The 12,971-nt window shown below is 48.6% G+C and overlaps 2 protein-coding genes across 4 annotated transcripts; both read right to left on the bottom strand.

Moving 5' to 3' along the window:
• Positions 1-240: 240 nt before the first annotated feature.
• Positions 241-3,022, bottom strand: LOC125526749 (remorin 4.1-like). Of its 3 annotated transcripts, none has more exons than XM_048691389.1 (4): positions 2,846-3,022; positions 1,090-2,090; positions 897-978; positions 241-776 (listed from the first exon to the last, which is right to left on the bottom strand). In XM_048691389.1, the coding sequence occupies exons 1-4, from the start codon at positions 2,867-2,869 to the stop codon at positions 570-572; spliced, it is 1,314 nt and encodes a 437-aa protein (XP_048547346.1). In that variant the 5' UTR covers positions 2,870-3,022; the 3' UTR covers positions 241-569. The 3 variants fall into 3 exon arrangements, with proteins under 3 accessions (XP_048547346.1, XP_048547345.1, XP_048547344.1); XM_048691388.1 differs by having other exon boundaries at positions 2,840-3,021; XM_048691387.1 differs by lacking the exon at positions 2,846-3,022 and adding an exon at positions 2,260-2,529.
• Positions 3,023-9,903: 6,881 nt separating this feature from the next.
• On the bottom strand, positions 9,904-12,726 carry LOC125526748 (suppressor protein SRP40). The gene is made up of 7 exons (XM_048691386.1): positions 12,462-12,726; positions 12,295-12,359; positions 12,134-12,177; positions 11,142-12,037; positions 10,535-10,618; positions 10,356-10,417; positions 9,904-10,265 (listed from the first exon to the last, which is right to left on the bottom strand). Exons 1-7 carry the CDS (start codon positions 12,690-12,692, stop codon positions 10,160-10,162), a joined length of 1,488 nt encoding a protein of 495 aa, XP_048547343.1. The 5' UTR covers positions 12,693-12,726; the 3' UTR covers positions 9,904-10,159.
• Positions 12,727-12,971: the final 245 nt, after the last annotated feature.

Raw genomic sequence — 12,971 nt, 5'->3', positions numbered from 1 at the left:
CATTTTGAGAATCCTGCGATTCAAGGAGGCCTTGATTCTTTTCACAAGAAATTTGGAAACAGCCAAAAATGTGGAAAATTCACAAGTTCGAGAAGAAGTCTGAATATTGTGGTGGGTTCTTGAAAGTTTATATTTGTGTCAGCTATTTTTTTTTCTTTCCTTTTGAGCTATCATGAGCTAATTTAGTCCGAGACCAAAATGGCTTATGGCAAAGCAGCAAGAAAGCCAGATTCCATCATGGAGCTGACCAATTAATATATTTTTTTTCCTAGATAAAATGCCATATTTTTCCTTTTTTTCTACAATCACTACCAAGTTAAAAAGATGATTTCAAGTTCTCAGTACATTAGTCAGCAGGCCATTGGCATTAGCTCATGTTATCAATGGCAACATGCTGTAGCTCAGGTCACAGCAATTCAGATTGTACAGACTACAGAGCAAAGCAACACCTACAGCACATTGATTCAAACAATTTCATGTACATATTGTCCCAGAGGCTTGCACTGAGACATTCAGGCTTCTCTTCAGTCAGGCTGCATTTCAGAGGCAAGCTGAATTTTGCTTGGTTTTCAGCAGAGGAACCAGCTGCAGCACCGGAACCGGGACCGCACGCGGCCGGTCTTCCGGATGCGCTCCACCTGCCGCGCCAGCCGGACCGCCCGCCGGTTCCGCCTCGCCTCGACCCTCGCCTGCTTCCCCTCCACCTTGTGGCTCAATGTGGACAGCCTCTTGGTCAGGCTGTTCTTCGCCCGCGCCTTCATTTGATCGGCCTGCACCTGAAATGAAGTTTGCACAAGTACAATGCATGATCAGAATTTGTTGACAGACAGCCGGGATTTGTTTCACAGTTTTGTCAGGAGAATGTAACAAGTTTAGGAGTTCAGATGGAAGCTGACCTCTGCATGCCTCATCTTGGCTTCGAATTTGGATTTCTGGCAGTTCTCCCACTCCTGAATCTTCACCTCCTTCCTCTGATATCTGAACCACCACCATGACCAAAACATCATAAGATTCAGAAGAAAATGGTGTTTTTGAATGGAACAATTAGGCACAAGAATCAGGATTAAAATGTGGAGATTCTGTTCATGCCTTGATGCAAGTTTACACTTCTTGGACTCCGCCCATGCCGCAGCTCGAGCTTCGAACTCCTCCCTCCTGGCTTCGTCTTCTTCGCCGGCGCTCTTCTCCGGCGAGGCGCGGATGCGATCCTCCTTGCTGGCCCACGACGCGATGCTCATCTTGCCCAGCTGCAGCCCGAGCGCGGCGATCTCCCGGCGCGTCCTGATCTGCAGCTCCCGCTCCGACGCGGACGGCGACGCCGGCACCGAGCAGAGCGGGCTGAGGGACGGCGTGGCGGCGCCGGCCGGGGTGCCGCTCCTCGACTGCTCCTGGCTGGCGATCGGCGTCATCTCCGTGCCGACGTCCCTCATCGACACCGACGACGACTGCGCCGCCGGAGCGCCCACCTGGGTGCGGAGCTTCGTGTCGCGACGCTGCTTGCTCGCCGGCCCGGTGACCGACGACAGCGACGACGACGGCGAAGGCGACCGCGGCAGCTCTGTCAGCGCGCTCCCGCCGCCCGCCTTCTTCGCGTCCGACGGCGGCGGCGCAGACTCCGGCGCGACGCGCACGCAGCCTCCGCCGACACCGCTGTGGCCGTGCACGGCGGCGGCCTTCTTGGAGAAGATGGGGTTGGAGTGGACGACGTGCCTCCCGGCGATCCACTTCTCCGCGTCGTTCCACTTGGACGGCACCTGCCGGAAGAAGGGCCCGAGCCCGGCCACGGCCGCCCTCTCCTCCATGTGGAACTCGAAGCTGCCGGAGTGAGCAGCAGGCCTGCCGTGGCTCCCGCTGGAGCGCGACCGGGAAGAGGAGTCCGAGCGGTCCTTGGGGTACTCCGAGGAGCCCTCGTCGAGCTCCTGGGGCGGCAGGAGGCTGTTCTTGGGGTGGTCGTCGGCGTGGAGCCTGGACGGCGACTTGCTGGCCACCTCGTCCTTGCTGGCGGCTCCGTGGGGATGGGGATGGGGATGGGGATGGGATCCCATTCCCAGCAGCTTCATCCTCAGCTTCGTCGGAGACATGACCCCCATCTGCATCCCAATCACATGCACGCCCACACAAATCAAAATCAGCGGCACAAACACATTATAATCAGGAAGAAGTTCAAAACAGAAGTAAACATGCTGTTAATCTCAGTGCTAAAACTGGATACGAATGCGTGGGAATTTGTGGCGACGGATTGGCCGCAGAAATCAGTGCCTTGGTTCCCTCCGCAGCGGGGGGAGGGGTCGCCTGCTCCGCCGCTCCTGCTAGCGAGGCTGCCATTGGAGCGCGATGGCGTGAGCAGAGCAAGAGCGAGCCTCTTCCCACCAGCTCCAAACCCCACTGAGCTCGCTCGCTCACTCACTCACCCGCCCAGTCACTGCGGAGAATGAACCGAGCCCCCACACGGCCTCCGAGCACGGAGCGGCAAAGCATGGCCATACAGCGAAAGTGAAAGAGGAAAACAAGACAAACAGAGGAAGGTGACCCTACACTATATTGTTCGTGCCATGTTACCCATGGGACAAGAAATCAAATCCAACCCAAAGCCTCCCCCATAAACGGGCGATGGCGATGCACCACCACAGTGGTCGATGCTGGAAAAGTGGAAAGAGCCTTGACCCACACCGCACACACAGTGCTGGTAAAAGGATGAGAGGATTTAGCAGCTCTGCTGTGGGTGGATTTTAGCCGAATGCTGCTAGCGGGCACAGCATGCCGGAGAGATGGCTTCGACGCCGCCATGGATGGATGAACACGGGTAGGTACGTACACCGAGGGAAGGGGTTGCTACTACCTGGACCTTGTGTATCCTCTCGTACTCCATGGTGACAGCGCCCCTCACTCTCTCTGATGCTGATGCTGATGGTGATGGTGATGCAGGTGCTGCAAGTGGAGATAAGGGGAGGGAGGGAGGGAGGGCGATAAGATTGGTTTGTTAATTGCGTGGGGGGTGGGAGGAGCAGGTGCTGGTTGTTGGATGGAGCAGCAGGCGGGCTGGGCCGAGGGAGGGCGGGCTTTTATTTATATAACCGGAGGAGGGGGGGAGGGCGCGTGGCGGTTGGCGACGAGGAGGAGGGGGGAGGGGGAGCGCGTGCCGCTGGGCCGTGCGATCGACACGTCGCCGGATCGGACGGACGCTGTCGGGACAGGGGCGCGTGGGGGGAAGCAAGCAGTGCGCACGCCGAACCGAGCAGCACCACTCCGTGGCTAGACTTGCACGCACGAACGGAGTACAGTATGCCACGCGCGTGCCGTCGCTCCTTTCTACGCTACGCGCGCCGGATCTTTCCGGCCTTCTTTTCTACGACTAGTGTACAGTGTTTTTGTTTTTATAACGTTATTTCGCGTTTCTTTTTCCCTCGCCCAGCTTCGTCCTTGTTCCACCACGAACGGAACGGCGGCGTGGGGAGCCAACGTGTGAATTCTGCGGCAGCCTGCCTGTGTCACCGGTCGCGGCGTGCGCACGGGCAACCTCGGTACGTGCGTGCGTGGCGGACGGATCGCAGCATTTCCGGCTCGAGCGTCGTGTCCGGCCACGCCCAGCAGCTGCCTGCGCTGCACGCTGCTCTCCTCTAGCTGTAGTATAGGACCAATAATGCGAAATATACAAAGAATTACACGCAATTACACGCTGACTAGAATTTTTTTCATCTACTAACCAATCATAAACTTGCTCCTCCCTCCCTGATTTTCAGGGGTGGGCCGCCTCGCCACCTATTGACCAATCAAATTAACCCCCTTTGTAAAAGCTTGTAACTCGTTTGTACGTGTAACATTACTCAGTATGGGACTAGTATGAATTTTCCGATTCAACTTTGAATTCTGTTGACTCTTACGACACGAAATGGTATAACCGATTAAGAACCTTTTTTGTTTTTGTTGTTGTTGTTGTTGTTGTTGTTGTTGTTATTGTTGTTGTTGTTGTTGTTGTGAGCGGGGCAATAAAACGCACATGAATAGGAAAACGAGGAATGCGGTGGCATGTCCGCTCAAATCCTAGACATTGTGTTCCACAGAACCATGGGAAAACACAAAAAATGTTCGCATGAGGTTGCAGTGGATGCAAATTTCCTTTTTCAAATGCAATGCAATAATATTTTCATTTTTAGGAAGAAATCATGTGGATGAAAAAATCAACATAGACCAAAATTCTAGTGATTATAATCCTCCGTTGTTTTATTTTTGCGGGAATCCTCCATTGTTCCTATGAAGATATTTTAATCAAAGGGACCCTTGGAGCAACTCTAGCAGAGTGGCCATACCTCCATATGGACTTGAAGGCTACCGAGGCTTTCATGATTTTTCTTACAAGTAGGACGCGCCTGCAATTGGGGCATAGGTCCCTCCCCAAGAATTAAAAATTCAAAAGAACACATTCAATACAATCAATTTCTTCTTATAAAATGGGGCAAAAAATTATTTAAGCCATGCTAAATAATTAATTAACTAGCTCCCATATGGCCATGACCACGGCCACCGCCATCACCACGCTCAACATAGAATGAGGCAAGGCGGGCCTCCATGGCCAAGAAATGTACCTCGGCCATCGAGTCCTAGCTCGGCCATTCCTTGGTGTCGACCCAAGCCGGCCATCCATTGATATTGGTGGCAGGGTGAGCGCGGGATCTCAAATTCACCGTTTCCTTTCCGGCTCCTTTGCTGCCACGCCTCTTTGGCCACCTCATAGTTGGCCCAATCTTTGACGAGGGGATCCGGCTGCTCCTCCTTCACCTCATCCCCAAAATTGAAGACGAGGCAGGGCTCCTACGGGGTGCACCATTCATGAGAAAGCAGGTGGTGGATTGGAGGCGGTCGAGATGAGAATGAGAGGCGCCAAAGAGAGTATTAAAATGATAGAACGGTGGGCACTGGCCTTTTATAGGCCGACGCACGCGCCATTAAGGAGTCATGTGGGGAGGCGGAAGGTGGCTGCCGACGGGCGGTCAAAGGGTGCATCCTCCAGGGAGAATGTTGCAGTGGCCTGCTCACACGCCTCCCGGCTCCCCACACGGCTCCTCCAAGCTTGTTCACACGCAAGCCAGGAGATGATGTCACATGGTAGCCACCCGATTAGCTGCCATGGGAAGACGAGGGAGCAAGGTCGGTGCCCATTGCCGATGGTGAGTGTGAGGTCGGGCTGCTTCAAATCTCGCACGCAATGCGAGGATGGAGAAGCTGAAACTTTCCTCCTGTGCTGACAGATGGGTTTGGAGCGAGCTCTACAGTGGACCTCCACAACCTCCAAATATGGAGGCTGCAAGCCCATTTTTGAGGGAGCCTCATAAACTGTGACGACCAAGAGGCATATGACAACTTTGCTAAAGTGTCATTTTGGGCCCAAACCCCATATTGAAAATTATCAAGACAATTTGGGTCATAAGGCGACTCTGCTAGAGTTGCTCTTAGTTTTCATCAATGATACGTATCTTTTATTACCATCTGAATCGGCGGTCTGAAAATTGTTGACTAATTTATCCTTACGGAATACTACTCTTTGCACATTCACACCGATATATACATATTAAAAATCCCTTTTATTTTAAAAATTCATAAATATATTATAGTACAAATTATCTGTTGAAGTTTTATTTTTCAAGACAGCGCAAATGCAGAAAATGGCATTGGCTTGCAACTCGACAACATGAACGCATTTCATTATTTCAATTGCTTACTAAAACCCCCTCTAGTCTACGGCCCACCGTGCCTCTTACCAACGACATCTTTTATCAACAATAGAATTGGTAGTATAAAATCGTTGATTAATTTATCTTGAAAAAAGTACTACTCTCTACAGATTCACATTCATATTTACATGTTCAAAAAAATCCTTCTATTTGTTAAATTCAGAAATATATTATAGTATGAATTATCTATTGAAGTTTATTTTTCAAGATGGTGCAAATGCAGAAAATGGCATTAGCTTGCAACTGCATGAGTCAACAACATTTCTTAAGTTGTTGTAATTTCAGAGGTATTTGGCTTGTGGAAATCCTTAACTTGGAGTTTCAAGGAGCTGATATTTACACACCATTTCAAATTTTCTAAGAGACATGTGAATTATTTCATATGTTTGTAGTAAAGTCCCCTCTACCCTACTGCATGCCCACCCTATCCAGCACCAGACCCCATGCACACCCCAAAGATAAAGCCACAAAGAAAAGCGAGGGAGAGAAGACTCCAAAGCCCAAACCCCCACACAAAGCCTGCTTTGTTAACTGATTTGCTCCTCCTAAGAGGACACAAAACCACAGGTTAGCCTCACCTTTTCCTCTTGGGCTTAGCAAAGCCATCAGCTCATGTCCTCCTCCCCACACAACATTATCAGTTTCCCTAATAAAAACACACAACATTAGTCTATGTCCATCAAACCCATTTCTGTTACTAACCAAACCTTTTTTTAACAATATATATTAATATAAGGTGGCACACTCCTGTGGTTTCTTGTCCTGTTCCTTCTGGTTAGCCTCACCCATGTAGTGTAGTTTAATTAGCCCTTACAGTTGTTACTGTCTGTTGGGCTTTTTTAGGCCACATTGCCCAATGCTTGATGTCACCATCCTGCAAATATTCATGTGAAATTGGAGTGCTTGCCCCAAGGATGATAAGTTTCAACAGTAGGTGCCATGGGAAATTCCAACTTGTCTCCTGGGATGGACTTTGGCGCCAAACCTGCTTGGTTCAAATTGGAGGACATCCATACCCCCACTAGTGCTGCTGCTAGTCAACATAATGCTTCTTCTTCTGCCATGGCACAATGGCACCATGGAGGGACTAGTAAATCATTTAGAGCCTGGGGTGCTATGCTTTTAAGAACGCTAATCATTCCAAAGTGTCCATGCCCTAAATACGTTAGGTGTGCCCTTTTATGCCAGCATTTGAATGGCAGCAGAGGCGATCATGACTTTTGGGGCATAGTTCTGTACAGTATCAGCAGATGAATGGCCCTGTGGCAGGTCACCACTGGCTTTGGCTTGCTTGCAATCCAAGGGAAAGAGATCTGCAAAAGGTGTACGTCTGCATTTGTAGTAGTACGTACGTACGTACATGTTGGAAACCCCACTCAATCTAGCTAGCTATAGTAGCCAGCAGTCTTTGCATGCTTGCTTGCAGCAGGTGAAGTCTCTCGTCTCCTCCTCGTGCTGTACTGTTGTGGCATGCGGGCAGTTATGGCGATGTGTGAGGTACAGGCCAGCTGCAGCGGCAGCAGTTCTTGAGAGTTTTGTGAGGTACAAGTCGCCGGGTCAGAGGACCAAACAGTTCTTCAGGGTTTTGAATGGATTAATCATCACACCTATTTTCTTTCTCTGCATTGTTGCAAACAGTTCTTGAGAGGAGTTTCAATGGATTCTTTGTTTCTTGCAGTACCGCCTGAATGGTATTGGTAGAGAATTAAAGAAAAGCTGTGCGTGCAGTACGTGTGCAGCTGCACGCGCCGCTTGGAAATGTTTTATTTATGATTTAATATTTGTACTCAATTCAGATAGATATATGCATGGAACTGGCAGCAGCATATGTAGACGAGGAGGCATAGGATGAGTCCAATCAGATCAGAGAAGAAAAAAAGGTCTTTCTTTCTTTTGTGAAACCCAGAGGAGATCCCTGACAGGGGGAAAGACATGGGTGCACTCACGGGCCAGGATGTAGAGCATCTTCATCAGGATGCGTGAAGACTCTCTGCTCTCTGGTCTTTCAGCTCCTTTGATGCTTCGACATGATGGCATGAGTAATCTTCACAAAACATGTACAAAAACCAAGACTCCAAGAGAGGTAGGTGGAGAGAGAAACCTCCATGAAATCCGAAAGAAAAGCTTTCTCTGCATTGAGTCCAGATTTTGTAAGCAAGCTTGCACACATGCATGCATGCACAAGCAGAGAAGGCCATTCTTCCAGGGGCCAGACCAGGCATGGGCATGGCCACAGTGCACGCAGCATGTCACTACAAGGCGCCATGGAGGTGACCTGTCTTAGGTTTCCATAGGCTAGGCCACAGCCTCACTCACAGGTTGTGTGTGCTAGCCACTGTTAGCCACAGTGGGATGCTAGCATAGGTTGCTGCAGCGGCACATCTCCTCCTGCCTGGCTTTGGTCTGGGAGGATCTTGACCGCCATGGATTGAGTGAGTGAGTGGACTGGACCAGCAGCAGCTCAAGTTTATCTTGACTGCATTTGAACTGGGTCAGGCTGTTCAAAGATGGATGCTGATGTAACCATCATCATTACCACCATCATTGCCATGGGGTTTGCTCCAATGTTGCTGTGGTCATCATGGCAGGCAACAGACAAGAGGCACTCTCTTGACAGCAATCAGCTCTGTTTCTGCTTCTTCTCCCTCTGTCTCTGTGTGGAGACTGCAGCTTTGACCCTTTGTGTGGACTGGGCCCTCTGTGCGCGTGCTGTACTGGGCAATGGGCAGGCTAAGCAAATGGAGGACCAACTTAGGCCCAAGGCCCAGCCCACCTAGTACACCGAAGCAACCTTGTGATGCCTTCGTGGCCTGGCCCAGCTGCTCATCCAGCTAGTGTAGCTAATGTACATGATGTCTGTTGTTTCTCAAAAAGAAAAAAGAAAAACCATGATGTCTGCTAAAAGGCTAACACTATGATACATGATGTTGTTCTAAAAAAACTAATACATGATGCTCCATAATATCCTTAAGTAACCATCCTGAAAAAAATCCTGCTTTTGCCTTTCAAATTAAATAAAAATATATAGTGTATTCTTTTTGAAAATTAATAACCTCACTTCAAACAGATAGCTTCGCATTTTCTGTGATATAAAAGAGTGGTACTCTGTATTAACAGTAAATCGGGGACAGAGAGCTTTGCATTTTCTTCAAGTAGTAGAAAGGGTGCAGTCAGTACTAACGGTTAATGGGGGAGATGTGTAGCCCAGTTGTGCCACAAATAAAGTGCTACTCCTTCCGTTCATTTTTATAAGAAGCTTTACACGTTGGTGGTTACAAATTTTTCGCGTTCTCCAAATATACCTCCGGTGTCGGTCGCTCTGTGTCATTCCCCCTCCCACCCCCTCGCTCGGCTCCGACCTGTGGTGAGCGCGGCTGCGCGTAACGAAAAGTGAGGCGGGCGGGAGAGTGGATAGGGACAAGTCAGACTCAAAAGGGGGATGTAGTCGTGGATCCCGACACACCGAAATCGCTGCTGAGCGAGAGGGGAAGGGGCGGCGGTAATGGGAGCAGGAGGAGAGTGGCGCAGGGGTTGTTTGGTTGCCGGCCTTAGCTAGGCACACCAAAGGTGTGGTGTGCCACAACTTGCTACGCGAACGTATGGTTGCTTAGGAAGGTTCGGCTCGCCATAGCTCGAAGAGGCTTTTGCATTGGAAATTTTCGCCAAAAGTGTGGCACTTGTTTTAGCCGCCGCTCTTCTTGCCACAGGTGTGGCTAACGCCTCAGCTTAGGCGTGGCAAATTGCGTCACCAAACAGTCTTGCAGTAAACCGCCGCGGCTGCCTGTGGGCAATCGCGATCAATGATTGTTAAAGATGTGCCTTTTCACGTTGTTTTGGGCGCTATCGGAAATATAATATTTCATTTCGCATTAGCATAGCCAAAATCGCAAATCCAACTGATCACGCCTGACCTAGTTGCTATACATGATGCTGAATTATATCCTCTTGTAATTCTTTTCTAAAAAATCCTCTTGTAAGCTAAAAAAAAGTATACCCTCTTGTTAGATTGAAAAATTATATCCTGCTCTTCCTTTCAAGATATAAAATAAAAATAGAATATATATTCTTAAAAAACAGCCTTAGTTGAAAGTTGAAACAGACAGCTTTGCAATTTCTGTGATGTAAAAGAGTGCGTCAAACCAGGGACAGGTGCAGCTAGAGACACGGCAGCGAGTAAAACGATACTTACTATGTAGTAATATTTCATTTCCCATTGGGATAGCCAAAATGTACGTCTCACCGAGTCCATTACAAAATTCTGATGACTTAACAGAGCATGCAGCATAACAAAAAGGGCAGGATACAACAATTCAATGTTTTTGCTTCTTCTCTGCAAAGCAGGCATGCCTTCACTTCTTCCGTTCAGCAAGACTGACCGAGTAACGAGGGCAAGAATGGGAAATGTCGCACGGCTCGAACAAATGACGCGATTACTCGTCATCTGAATTGTTAAACTTAATCGAGTGGGTTTGTAGATCAATGAACCCACCCTTGTAGGTTCCGCGCTTCTTCTTGGTCTTCTCGTGCCTAAAATCCCTGCAAAAAAATTTGAACACAAATCATGAAAACATGTTCAGCAGTACGGAATTCAGCAAAAGACGAAGAAAACAAGAGCAAGTCTTCAACCTTCCTCTAACTTGTCCAAGAATTTCCTGTGCCTTTGCACCGTACCCAGAGTCGGCGCCACCCTGTGAGGAGATAAGTACAGATCAACCAAGCAAGTTTAGCATCATTGAGAAATGCTCGAATTGCTACAAGCTTATGATCAATAAACCTCAGAGAGTATATCTTCCAACAGTAGGTACCTTGGCCCAATATGAATTATCTTGTAGTCTTTCATCAGCAAATTTAATATCTTCAGTCTTTACCCGTTGGAATGCAATTTTAGGCTGCAGTGAATGAACAAGACATGGATAATCAAGATCTTGCCAACTCTCAGAATGCTTATTCAAGCTTTATCTTGAGAACATCAAGTAAAAGATAATTATCAAGACTTAGAGGTCAGCATATCCGAAAAGCCCTAGAAATTATCATAGCAAGTACCACCGGTCAGTGGTCACAACAGCCTAACATATTTTCTTAGTACAAAATAATAACAGCAATAATAATAGTAACAGGAACAACAACAATAATAGTAAGTACTTTAGGTATTAGCAATATATATACGAATAATAACACAAATATGTACAGACTTAGTATGATAATATTAATAGATACAATGAACTACATAATACGTATATAAGAAGACTAAATAAGGCTTCATGTAACAGAATGTAAGAAGCTACCAGAAAATATTGTCGAGACTTTCAACTGTCAGGGTGATTAACTGTAACGTGACAAACAAGCAATTCTAGAAGAAATTGGAGAGATATTGAACATCATACGCAATTGGAGAGGCAGCAAACATCATACCTCAGAAAGTTTCTGCCGTTTATTTGATTTCGATGCAGTGCTGGGCTCCTTCACATCATCTTCGGTGGCAGTGATATCTTCTTTGGCAGGGGGTTTGCTTCCTTCAACTTCTTCCAGTTTCCTCTTCTTGCTAACAACTGCATCGTCAGCTGAAGCCTTTCCATCTTGTCCGTTCTCAATGTCCATGGCAGTCTTGTTTTCATCATCTGGTTTGGGAGCTGAATCTTTCCCTGCAACTTGTTTATCTTCTACCTGAACATTTTCTTCAGAACCTGACTTCTTTTTCTTCTTTTTACTTTTCTTCTCATTGACATCTTTCCCTTCTCCCACAGCATTATTATTTTCACTGGCACCATTAGATTTCACCTCTGCCTCGGCAGGTGCAGTTCCTGCATCAATCTTATCTGAGGTCTCTGAAGTTGATTTACTCTTCTTCTTTTTCTTCCCCTTATCCAGAGGAGCACCATCACTCAAACCGTTCTCATTAGCCTCGTCATTCTGAGTCTTAGGTTCATCCTCTCCAGATTTCTTGTCATGATCCTTGAGTTTCCCAGCCGCCTCAAACTTGGCTTTTACTGCTAATTCCACCTTTTCCAGCCTAGCTTCAACATCCTCATCATTCTCCTGTTTCTTGCTTTTCTTTTTCTTGCCATCAGTCTTCTGATCATCAGTCTTCACTACTGCATTTGCCTCGCCATCATCCCCCACCGATGAGCTATCCTTCTTCTTCTTCCGTTTCTTTTCTTTGGTCTCATCATCCGCCTTCTCGCTGGGCTTTTCAGGGGCAGAGGGCTCACTTGCCTTACTCTCGGACTCGTGAGCTCCGGCACCGCCTTTCTTGTTCTTCTTTTTCTTGCCCACGCCTTTCTCTTCTGCTACGGCATCATCTGTTTTCTCTGCATCAACAAATTCAGGTGAGCACCAATCAAAAGGGAATACAGGGTCTACGCCAAACCAGGACAACTCATAATAACAAACAAAGATGTAGCTACCTTGCTCATTGCTCGCGGTAATGTCAGCTCCTGGAGCAGAAGTGCTGCACACAACAACCAAAATTGCATTAAGAATCAGCAATTCCAGTTTCCAGGGGAGCATATGGCTCACCAGCAGAAGCAATTTAACAACAATCAAGACTCTCTCGTGACAGAGGTACCTTGATTCCAACAACTTGGAGACCACGTCCTCCAGGTTCACCGGCGACGACCTCCAAGCATCTCCCTAGAAGCAGCCAATTCACAGCTTTCGAGACTTAATAACCGTCCACCCGAAATGTCAATACACGCGGATGCGTCTGGGAGAGAGAGAGGTGGCGTGGCGTACCTCGAGGTTGGCCTCGGACAGGAGGGCGGCGAGCGTGCGGGGGAGGCCGCTGGACTCGAGGAAGGCGGCGACGGCGGCGAGGACCCGCGCGTCGGGGCCGGGGGAGGCCTTGGTGGCGGCCCCCTTGCTCTTGCTCTTCTTCTCCTTCTTGGCCTCCTCCTTGGTCATGGCGGCGGCGGCGGGGGCGGAGGGTAGGGAGGCGAGTGCTACCTGGCGCGGGACGAAGAGCATCAAAGAGGGGGAAGGCTAGGGTTTGGTGGTCGGGGTTTATACACCCGGTCAGGACTTGGGTTGGACCTGGGTTTGGGTGTGGTGTGTGGGCATGACATGTGGGACCGCGGGTTTGGTGGGCCCGCGTGACCAATGGGAGTGATTCCTTTCCTTTTGTTTGTCCACACGGGGAACGAATTCAAATTTGGAAGAGCTTTTTTTTTCTTTCGGAAATGATAAAATTATAAATCGCCACAAAATTCGTTCGATATGCCATGGTCAAATCCGGGACTTATCGGC

This window comes from Triticum urartu, unplaced genomic scaffold (genome assembly GCF_003073215.2).
Source record: "Triticum urartu cultivar G1812 unplaced genomic scaffold, Tu2.1 TuUngrouped_contig_1673, whole genome shotgun sequence".
NCBI classification, from domain to species: domain Eukaryota; kingdom Viridiplantae; phylum Streptophyta; class Magnoliopsida; order Poales; family Poaceae; genus Triticum; species Triticum urartu.
The sequence above is the reverse complement of the archived record's forward strand: the minus strand, read 5'-3'. Positions and strand labels throughout refer to the sequence as shown.

Excerpts from the sequence above, each read along its gene's own strand:
- LOC125526749 (XM_048691387.1), bottom strand. The coding sequence starts at position 2,325 with ATGGCAGCCTCGCTAGCAGGAGCGGCGGAGCAGGCGACCCCTCCCCCC. Across the intron at positions 979-1,089 it reads AAGTGTAAACTTGCATCAAG|ATATCAGAGGAAGGAGGTGA; the intron begins GCATGAACAGAA and ends GTGGTGGTTCAG. Across the intron at positions 777-896 it reads CCAAGATGAGGCATGCAGAG|GTGCAGGCCGATCAAATGAA; the intron begins GTCAGCTTCCAT and ends ACTTCATTTCAG.
- LOC125526748 (XM_048691386.1), bottom strand. The coding sequence starts at position 12,692 with ATGCTCTTCGTCCCGCGCCAGGTAGCACTCGCCTCCCTACCCTCCGCC. Across the intron at positions 12,038-12,133 it reads TACCGCGAGCAATGAGCAAG|AGAAAACAGATGATGCCGTA; the intron begins GTAGCTACATCT and ends TTGTTGATGCAG. Across the intron at positions 10,619-11,141 it reads AACGGCAGAAACTTTCTGAG|CCTAAAATTGCATTCCAACG; the intron begins GTATGATGTTTG and ends CATTCACTGCAG.